The 10,277-nt window shown below is 30.5% G+C and overlaps 3 protein-coding genes across 3 annotated transcripts; 2 read left to right on the top strand and 1 right to left on the bottom strand.

Annotated features, from left to right (window-relative positions):
• Positions 1–2,685, top strand: LOC124846566 (AIG2-like protein D). Its single transcript, XM_047323844.2, has 5 exons — positions 1–220; positions 330–402; positions 990–1,082; positions 1,236–1,319; positions 2,370–2,685. Exons 1-5 carry the CDS (start codon positions 87–89, stop codon positions 2,511–2,513), a joined length of 528 nt encoding a protein of 175 aa, XP_047179800.1. The 5' UTR covers positions 1–86; the 3' UTR covers positions 2,514–2,685.
• Positions 2,686–3,341: 656 nt separating this feature from the next.
• On the bottom strand, positions 3,342–4,199 carry LOC148204101 (oleosin Ara h 15.0101-like). Its single transcript, XM_088107062.1, has one exon. It carries the CDS (start codon positions 4,123–4,125, stop codon positions 3,619–3,621), a length of 507 nt encoding a protein of 168 aa, XP_087963188.1. The 5' UTR covers positions 4,126–4,199; the 3' UTR covers positions 3,342–3,618.
• Positions 4,200–8,865: 4,666 nt separating this feature from the next.
• Positions 8,866–9,711, top strand: LOC148204100 (uncharacterized). The gene is made up of 3 exons (XM_088108010.1): positions 8,866–9,028; positions 9,108–9,245; positions 9,349–9,711. Exons 1-3 carry the CDS (start codon positions 8,900–8,902, stop codon positions 9,424–9,426), a joined length of 345 nt encoding a protein of 114 aa, XP_087964136.1. The 5' UTR covers positions 8,866–8,899; the 3' UTR covers positions 9,427–9,711.
• Positions 9,712–10,277: the final 566 nt, after the last annotated feature.

Raw genomic sequence — 10,277 nt, 5'->3', positions numbered from 1 at the left:
CAATCATACAGATGGGAAGATAGTTTTGAAATAATAGAGGGAGTAGTAGTAGAGAAGAGAGTGAAGAGGAAGAAGAGAAAAAAAAAATGAGCGTAAACGTGAATTGCGTGGGTGGCGATACGCACAACGTCTTCGTCTATGGTAGCCTTCTGGCCGATGAGGTTGTCCATACGCTCTTGAAGCGCCTTCCTCCGACCACACCTGCCATCCTTCACGACCAGTTACTCTCTCTCTCTCTCTCTCTGCAACTCCTTCAAATCACATTTTATACTTTTCATTTTCATAACCAATGATTTTCCCCTTTCTTTGAATTGGTATTTGATTTGCAGTCACAGATTTAAGATCAAAGGTCGCGTTTATCCCGCTATTCTCCCCGTCCACAATGACAAAGTTAATGGCAGGGTATGTCTCTCTTTCTGCACATCCCTCCTAATTATTCATCCGTCTATTTCTCTCTCTCTAAAGCAAAATCATGCCCATTCACATTTTTCCTAACTCTTGTTGTGATTTTTATTTTATGTCTCTGCAATTTTTTATTTTCCTTTTTTGGTTTAATGTTTTTATGCCTCCAAAAAAACCCAAGTTCTATTTGTAGGTTAATGATGTGTGCAAACACCGAATGCAAATTAGAATATTTAAGAGATGAATTTGTCTTCTTTCTTTCTTTTTTGTATATACTTAAGTTTGATGGTTTCTAATTTACTACTTTTTTAATTCTGGCTTTGCTTTTATATTGCTTTTACTTCTTCTTCATCTTTCGTCTTTTTGAGGTTGTACATAACCTCTGCATTTTCTTTAAATGATTACGGCTGTCTCTCTTATCAGGTATACGGTGTTATGCTTCTCAAATAATTAAAGAATTTCATTATGGTTTCTTTTTCTTCATACAATTAAGAGGAATTATTGTAAAAATTAGAAAGTAAGAAGTATCGCGTCTAATTTATGGAACTTCGTTATCGGTGTAATTTACTCTTGTTTTATTTGATCAGGTGCTTCTTGGTTTATCGGGAGTTGAACTGCATATTTTAGATGAGTTCGAGGATGATGAATATACTAGAACTGATGTTGAGGTTTTCTTGGAGGTAAGTCTGGTTTATTTCACTTTCTATTAATCCTTTAACCTATTGCTAATTATTATAACAAATGATGCAAACGTTACGTTTCTCAAAAATATACTTATGATCTCACTGATTGCTTTCTAGTCTCAGAAGAATTGATAGTATATATTGTAACAGGACAAGTCTGAAAAGATGCAAGTTTACGCATATGTTTGGGACAATAGAAATGACCCCAACTTATATTCAGAGTGGGACTTTGAGGTGAGCATGCCGTCTTTCTTATTCTCATTTCCTCCACCCAGAATCAATATAAGAAAGTTTTGGGGACAAAAGAAAAGCATGAAATGATCTTTAAATTTCAAACAAATTTATTCTTCTGTTTTCTTTATATTATGGAAAAATTAGTTAATGAGGCTTATTTGTGACCGAGGAGCCTTGACTGCTTGTGGTTGCATTCAATGTTTTAAATTGCAGTTATATTCATGGTTGCAATTTTGTTTCAATCTCTGATGAGTGTACAAACACATGCAGCCAATGTAGCCTCAATTTCATGGTCACGAAGGCCCTAAGTATCTTGACAATGTGGCCACAATTGCAGTTGCGACTTTATTTTTAAAAAACCTTGATTACGCTCTAAGACTAAATAAAAGAAATTTTGCCGCCGTGTAGCTTGGGGAAGACAGGATTTCCAGATCATATGAGAATGTTATGCCTTAAACCTTGTGTAACATGAGTAATTGGCAACATATAATTCAATTTCCTTGATGATCAAGCTATGGCTACTTGTTTTTGTGCATACAAATTAAAGGCAGATGGCATTATAGTAGTTAGAGTTAGGTGACTGCGAGATAGTTGACCACCTCTCTTTATGCTTTCCTTCTTGCTTCCCTCATGTTTATGATTGGTTTTAAAGGATTGACAAAAGGAGTTCGTCCAGTTCTTCAAGCATTTTGGTTCATCTGTAGTTTGCAGCATAAGTTTGATCTTGTAGACTTGTGATTAAGGAGGGAATTAACTTGTTGGGAGAGCTTTCTTGATATTAGTTAAAAACATTCCTTTTAAGGTTTAAAATCTTAAAGGCCTCACTCACTTTATGATAACTTAATATACATTGAATAATGAGTATATGGTCATTTTGTCTGATATACATAGTTCGTGTCAATGTCGTTAGATTTTACATGTCGTAACGTTAAATTTCTTGGTTTCCAGTTCTATTTCAAATTAAGTACCTTTTCATGCATCCCCTATGCTGAAATTCGTTTTATTTTTTCCATTTTCCTCTCTCATAATTCTGATTTTTGTATTTGGAAGGAATGGAAACAAATTCACATGAATGATTTCGTTAAGATGACCAATAGCTTTATGGAAGAATTGGAATCGCCAGAATCCAAGCCAAGGGTGCAGACTTATGAAGCCTTCTACAAGGAAGAAAAGGATAAGCCACTTCAACCTTGATGTTTACAGTTTGTAAAATTATGCATTTTGTGCACTGAGCTGAGCTGTATGGTTCAATTAAGAATCATACTGTTCACTGTTTAATAATTGTAAGTTCCTTTCCGAATCATATTTTGATAACCAAACAATGACAAGTTTATGCTATATTGTTTCATTATTATCTTTTGTTTCATTATTATCTTCTAGAATTCAATAGAAATATTTTATCACCCTTTCTCCAAAATAGATGTCCATATATACATACATAGAACATATATTTCAACTTTTTAAGTTAAAAAAGTGATTTTTTAATCCCTAGTATTTTCGTAGTAGAGTGTTAGCTGGGAGGCCTTTCTTTCTAATAAACTGTATTGTTGGGTGAATTAGGATAAATTTCGGTAAGAATCTAAATTTTGAAGTGCTTTTAAAATATAGAAGTTACAGAAGTTTAACTGAACTGTTCTCTTTTAATAGTTTGCATATGTCATTAAGATCGGTCTTCAGAGCCATTAAATTTAGTCCATTGTGGTGGAAACAATAATGGATTCAAGAGAAGCTTTGCCTCGATCTCATCTTCTCAAACTGAGAATAAACTAACTTGGATCTCCTTATTCCCTCTCATCTTCTCAAACTGAGAATAAACTAACTTGGATCTCCTTATTCCCTCTCATCTTCTCAAACTGAGAATAAACTAACTTGGATCTTACATATCTTCTACAACACAGTTTGCCTTGCAATAAATTAAAAAAAGAACCAAAATATAGGAAAAAGAATTACAACATTAAACCAGGAAGCAACCCCGACATTTTAAGAGGAGGAACTACTTATATAGTTGCAGAAGAACTAAAATAAGGGAAATATAACTAGAATAAGGGGAAAGATACGACATACAAAAGCAAAACAACAAAAGCAAAACAGCAAAACAACAAAACAACAAAAGCAGAACAACATTGAACGCTCCAAACAAAATTCAAATTAATATAGTAGAACTTGAACATGCACATTCACAAGGGGATGATAACTCCCTTCAATTAAGCCTTATAATACATAAGCATTGCACATCCACAAGGACACCCCTTCCCTCCATTCAGTTCAGCCTCATACAAACATGCATAGGCATGCATGATTAATAAGCTCCCTGTGTAGCCTCCTGAATTTTACCCTGAGCATAGCTTCCATAATCTTTTGCCCTCTCCTTCACATCCCTAGCCTTATCAACAAGATACCCTTTTGCATAGTCAAGGGTGTCAGAACCTGCAGGCTGGTTCCCAGACACGTAGTTGTAAATCCAAGACAAAACAGCAATGGCAGCCACACCACAGCTGCCAGAGAACAAAAATCCGGAAGTAACTAGAAACAACACAAAAGCTGCTGGGACAAGGATGGGGCTGAAGATCACAAGAAGAGGAGTTGCAACTATCAACCCTATGACAGTACCTGTGAAGATCAACCCAGCCAAGAGCAAGAGTGAGATGCCAATAGTAACAGCAGTTATAAACTTGACTGTTTGACGTGAAATAGAGTTGCTGTAGCTGCTGGTGTTGGACTCATTGGTACTTCCATAGGGTGGTCCATAGGAGGTTCCATGGGAGGAACCATAGTAGGGACCTGCAGTTCTTGGTTGGTCAGCCATGATTTTGTGTTTTCAAGATTAAACTGAATTCAGATAGAATAGTAGTGTGCTGATGAGAGTAGAGTCTGAGAGAAGGAAAGTGGTATATAACAGTGTAGGAGGAGGTGGTGAGGGGTTACGCGGCAAGTTAGGAGGGTGCATTGCATGTCGTGGCGGCTTTGCATGAAAATGAGGTAACACCTGTCCTCTCCTGCACTGACCCCTCTTAAACAACCCTAATAAGTTATTATGAAATCATGGAAAACTTGGAACTTCTGCACCTCCTTTTAATACTTAATCATACCAGAGATACTCTCTGACGTTCTCTTTATAATATTGTTTTTACTAATATTCAGAAAAAAAGTTATTAATAATTTGCTATCTGTTTTGTTCAAAAGGAAAATATACTAAAATATGTAAAAAGGAAATAATATAATCCAGAGGAATGCTGCCATTCATACTCATGTGAAATTTTACTGCATAGAGCAAGTTAATGACATTTTATATAAAATCTATGAGATTGCAGGATTGTTCTTTCTATAATTCCTAGGTTTCTTTTAAAAATATAAAAGCAATATTTTTATCCTATCAGAATATTAAAATTCAAATTCTTAAAATATTACGTCTTATACTTCTGTGCACTTTTCTTAAAATAAAAAATATTATTAAAGTTATAAAAATTATATACAGACATTATTTAAATTTTTTTTTATTAATTTTTATAATGGTATAAGTATATAATAGAAACATTAGTAAATTTTCATTAAAAGAAAAACTATAATAAAGTATATCAAGATAATTATAAAATATTTTAATTTTTATTTAAAAAATCATAATGGCAGTTATATAATAAAACTATTATGAATTTATATGAATATTTCTTTAGATAAGAAAAACTAAAAATTTAGTTAGTAAATATAAGAAAAATAAATAATAAGAGAAGTGAAAAAGATACACTGATAAAACAATTACAAATTTTAATTTAATTATTAATTGTTTTAATTAACCTGACTTTTTTTTACTAAATAAAGAAAACTATTCATGTTATTTTTTTGAGTTTCTTGTTCATTATATACATTAGTGTAGGAGTAACCTGTACTGAATCAATAATGTTTTTCTTTATCAATTTTTCTTTAGATAAGACACACCAAAGCATCTTTATTCTAATTTTTTCGGGTTTGTGTGTTTTATTCTGTTGGATTGTAGTAAATTATGTCCTTCTTGCGCCTATTTTTTCATAGACAGAACCATTTATATTAACAATAAAAGATATTTTAAAATTGTAAATCACTAGTATTACAAGATATTACAGTAATTACTTTTATGCTATATATACAATTTTATCCATTATTTAGAATTCTGATTTTGTTTATAAAAAACTATTTTGTAACAGAGCTGGTTTGTTCGTCCTGGACATTTAATATTATCATGCTTCGATACACATTTGATGAGAAGAGAAAAACAAATTGACTGAAGTTAAAATTGTTTTTCTTTTTTTGAAGTTAATATCAACTAGAGTTGTTTTAGTTAAAATTGATTTTTATCTGATGAACAAATGGCCTCCGTTAAACTAAGAGGGGATAAATTAAGTTAGCAAAATTTTCTACCTTTCTAATTTTATTATTTAATTTCTATATATAAAAAATAACTTAGTTAAACTTCGTATTAAGATAAATTATGAAATATAATTATTAACAAGTAATTTAAAAAATAAACATATAAAAAGTTAGTGAAAAAGTGTCAATTCAATTTATATTGGTTTGGTCCTCAACACCCAATCCTAAGTCACTTGATATTTTGACTATCTTTTGTAAATCATTTACAAATAATGAACATCCAATTATATCTGGGAATCATTTCCTTGTGTTTGAGTTTCTTTTATCACAGAAAGAATCTCTTTTAATTATAATCAAATAACTTTCACATAAATTACACAAGTTCAAGAGTAGATTACAAGTTGAAGAAAACAGGTAAAAATACTCAATAATTTTGTAAGTGTTTGGCCGTTGTGAGTTTCATAATATGAAAACCTTATATTTTTTTAAGTGAAAACTCATTTATAATGAAATTTTGAATCTTTATGTCTCTTTGGAAGAGTCATAAGTTTCTCAAAAAAGTTGTAAGATTTCATAAATATTTGAACATTGATAATTGATTACACATTAATAGTAATATATTACATTTATACCGTTCATCATATTGGTTCAAAATTTTAATTTTAAGTGTTAGAAACTTCTTGTAAATAATTATAGTAATATATTACAACTTAACAGCAATGGATTACTAGTTCAAAATTTTGAACATCATTTCTCACCTAACTTATTGATTACATTCTCTTGATAACTTATTACTAATTCAAAAATTGATTATTTTTAGAAAAATAATTTCATGTAATTTTATTTTCAAATCGAATACTTAAACAAAAATATAAATTCTTTTGGTAGATATACTAAATGAATTTTTTACTTATATAATGAATCTTTTCAATAGTGATTGAATTTCTTGGTCCTTCATTATTTAAGCTTGATCAATCTTTTCTCAATTTTTGTATGTTCTGTCTTTTGTCGGTGTCATCAAAACCTTCTTAGATATTTACGTTTTTCTCTTTTTTGTTATGAAGACAATGACCTAAGGAGAGAAATAATAGAAAAAATAATTTGAATTATAAATTGTTCTCTCCCCTTACTATATTAATAAACTTTAAGAACTTTCTTATTTGTTTTAAAAATAATTATAAATAACATTCTTGTTTAACATATGTGTAATCTTCTAACCTTTTTATTTTTTTCCCTTTTGACAACATAATATCCTTATTATCTTTAGTAAACTAGATAACAAAAGTCAAATTAGTCATATATATTCAAAATAATAATCAAATATGCATAAATAATTAAACAATAATAAATATAAGAGAGTTCAAAGTGACAACATGACCTATGTTTTATAAAAATCCGAACATAAGTCGAATAAAGTATTAATAAAAGTGTGAATCCTGGTATGAGAATATTTAGGAAAAATATATATAGAAAAATTGCTTAGTAGATTAAATGTTGGAAATACCAAAACCAGGAATACACATTTGGGAACTCATTTAAAGTTTTCAAAAGGACAATATCCTCAGACAGATAAGAAGAATCTTACATGTCTAAAGTGTCATATGCCTCTACAGTAGGGAGTAGGGAGCTTGATGTATGTTATGACTTGCACCAGACCTGACATAGCACATGCAGTGAGAGTTGTGAGTAGGTTTCTATCAAATCCCAGAAAGGAGCATTAGAAATGTTTGAAGTGGATATTGAGATATATATTTGTATTGTTCTTCTTTTACAATTGGTATCAAAGTCGATGGTTCGAGTTTGGTGACCAAGCTCAAACGAGTACGTCCCTCCAAGGTAAGGTGAAACCCTAGCAGGCGAACAGTGACAAACAGTCAGATGAATCATGGGAGGCGGAGAGCAGGAGATGCTCAGTGGTGTGACCATGAGTCTCATGGTGTACTCAAGAATAAAAAGAATACTTCGACGATAGGAGAGGTGAAGAACCATAGTCCTTTGTTTGAGAGAAAAATTGTTAGGATATAAATAAAGTCTCACATCAAATAGAAACAAGACATAAATATGAGTTTATGTACTAAAGATAAGATGCCTTCATTGATAAAAGATCCTTTGAAGTTGTATCAAAAGTAAATCCTTGAGAGTTTGGCTAGAACGGACAATAATCTGAAGGTGCTTGATCATATATTCATGAATCCAATCCTTCAGATACCCTTCTTTGTTAGAAAAAAAAAATCTGAAAGTGTTTTTTCTTTTTTAAGTTAATATCCATTATAGTTTTTTTTAAATAAATTACTTTTTATCATGGATGATAATCATTTGTTATCAATGTAATTTAGGATTAATTTTCAATTAATGGTACTCAGTTTTTTTGTTTTATTTTTTAAGTTGACAGTTATTTTTTATCTATGTAAATCAGATTTCAAAATAATGAGTAAACTATTTTTAATTGGTTTAAATTAAGGTTTTTTCATTAATATTGTTACAATTTTTTTTAACTCATCATTCTACACAATTTTTTTATATGAATGAAATTTGTTTTATAGATTAAAATATACTATTATCTAATTATTTATTAGTTAAATTCTAATAATAATTTTTTACATTCTTATTTTTTTAAAAGTTGCATATGTTTTGTATTTGAAGATAAAATTTTATTTAAATAAGTGGATCTAATAATTATTTATCAAATTTAGTTTTTATTTACTTTTGAAAAGGTTTTTTTTTCAATTGAAATTAGCACTACGTTAATTTCTTTTTCAATTTTTTCTTCATGTAATGTTTATACAATATTTTGTATTGATATATTACTTAATATAATTTGTAATGTTAAATTTTTAATTTAAATTATATAAAACAAGCACATATTAAAAATAGTATTAATAATTATTATTTTATATAAATTTGAAATGAGAAATAATATAGATGATAAAAAAAATTAAATAAGTTAGATGAAGTATTGAGGGTTAAAATTTTTAAAAATAAGATATTTTAAGAGTATTTATTGACCACTTTTCATTAGATGACTTATAAGTGAAATAAATTAGTAGTGAATTTACCTTATCAAATAAATTCTTTAACTTAGATGCAAGTGGCTAAAGGAAGAAGAGAGCTTTATAACAATCTGAATGACAGACATGTTATTTTAAGAAAGAAACAAGGTTAGAAATGGAAAGTTGAAAAATTAGATATCAAGAATAGACGATGTGGAACAATATCCACTTCTCACACAGGACAGGGAAATGGCAACCATGTCCCTTACAGTTGCAGCACCTTCTCTTTCCTTTCCTTCAACTCCCTCTCTCACCAAACTCCATGACCGTGTTCTTCACATCAAGCCCCTCCACTGCACTCCCATTCACCAACAACACGTACTTCTTCTTTTCTTCGCCATTATTGAATTCATTAAGCTCAAAAGCTATCCACCTCATATGTTTGTTCTTGATCAAGGTTGATGCAGATGCAGCTATCATGTGTGAGCCCTGCAATGGAAAAGGTTGGTTAGTCTGTGACTTTTGTAAAGGCCAAAAGACCAACATCAAAGCCGAAAACAAACGTATCTATCGAAGATGTCCCTCTTGCAAAGCCGTGAGTCATACACTATTTTGCAATGTTATTCACCTGTCAATGTCATTATAGATATTAAAGCTCTGTGCTTTGCTTTTGTATTTTTTGGAAAAAAAAACTTCAGGTTGGGTATGTCTTGTGTTCTAACTGCAAGGTCTTCAAATGCGTCACTTTTCCTAATTTCGAAGATTCTCAGAACTGAATTGACCAACAGCTTTCGTTTTTGCCATAGTGATTACGCTAGTCAGCAACAAGGATCGATTCTCTTGTTTATTTTCATTCTTCACACCTGCTCTTGTCGATCTCCTATACAATTTTACTTCTTTCAGATGAATCAATTTTATTCACTGGTCAAAAAGTTAAAGAAAGAGATGATACAGTGTTTCACTGTCATCTCTGTTTTGTATCTCATGGATTACTGTAAGTGATGTGATTCAAAGAATTGTAAATCTTGAAGCTTGATAATGTTATGCGTTCTTGATGCTCATTACATTTTTTTTTTCTCGATTTAGATTTTTATATTGGAAGTGGGGGCCAGAGTATTGTGTTACAGAATCACCCTATTCATTTTTAAGCATGATATAATCAATTAAGGAAAAGATTCTGCATTGTTAGAGGCTGATGATTTGAAAAAAAATGGGAGTGATTAGAGTTTTTCTTTTGATCATATTTGCTCTCATTCATGTTGTTGTTGTGTGCTGTTTTTGTCTAAAGACTATGAGTGACCAACACAATTGCATTTGAAATAAATTAGTTTACAATTTTTCTACTTTTAAAGGAATCAAATCCATTATACTTGTCAAAAGGTTTAAGAGATTAAGTGTTGGAAAACTGTTTCCCTGTCATATTTTTTGTATGATTCAATGTTTCACTGTCATATTTTTTTTTTGTATTTCTTTTGGATAGACTGCAACTGATGCATGATGCTATTAAAAAAGGTTGTACACTAACAGCTTTTCATGCATCTCGATGCATACTGTAGTGTTCAATTTTAACTTCAGTTTTCATTTTTGTTTCATCTTTTCTTAATTTAAGTTTTATATTGCAAGTGGT

The sequence above is a fragment of the Vigna umbellata genome, chromosome 2 (genome assembly GCF_029865625.1).
Source record: "Vigna umbellata cultivar VRB3 chromosome 2, Vumbellata_1.0, whole genome shotgun sequence".
NCBI classification, from domain to species: Eukaryota; Viridiplantae; Streptophyta; class Magnoliopsida; order Fabales; family Fabaceae; genus Vigna; species Vigna umbellata.
The sequence above is the reverse complement of the archived record's forward strand: the minus strand, read 5'-3'. Positions and strand labels throughout refer to the sequence as shown.

Bases quoted from the DNA above. Each gene is read 5' to 3' on its own strand.
- LOC148204101 (XM_088107062.1), bottom strand. From the start codon at position 4,125: ATGGCTGACCAACCAAGAACTGCAGGTCCCTACTATGGTTCCTCCCAT.
- LOC124846566 (XM_047323844.2), top strand. From the start codon at position 87: ATGAGCGTAAACGTGAATTGCGTGGGTGGCGATACGCACAACGTCTTC. The intron at 221-329 runs GTTACTCTCTCT...TTTGATTTGCAG, and splicing joins CCTGCCATCCTTCACGACCA to TCACAGATTTAAGATCAAAG. The intron at 403-989 runs GTATGTCTCTCT...TTATTTGATCAG, and splicing joins ATGACAAAGTTAATGGCAGG to GTGCTTCTTGGTTTATCGGG.
- LOC148204100 (XM_088108010.1), top strand. From the start codon at position 8,900: ATGGCAACCATGTCCCTTACAGTTGCAGCACCTTCTCTTTCCTTTCCT. The intron at 9,029-9,107 runs GTACTTCTTCTT...TTCTTGATCAAG, and splicing joins CTCCCATTCACCAACAACAC to GTTGATGCAGATGCAGCTAT. The intron at 9,246-9,348 runs GTGAGTCATACA...AAAAAACTTCAG, and splicing joins GATGTCCCTCTTGCAAAGCC to GTTGGGTATGTCTTGTGTTC.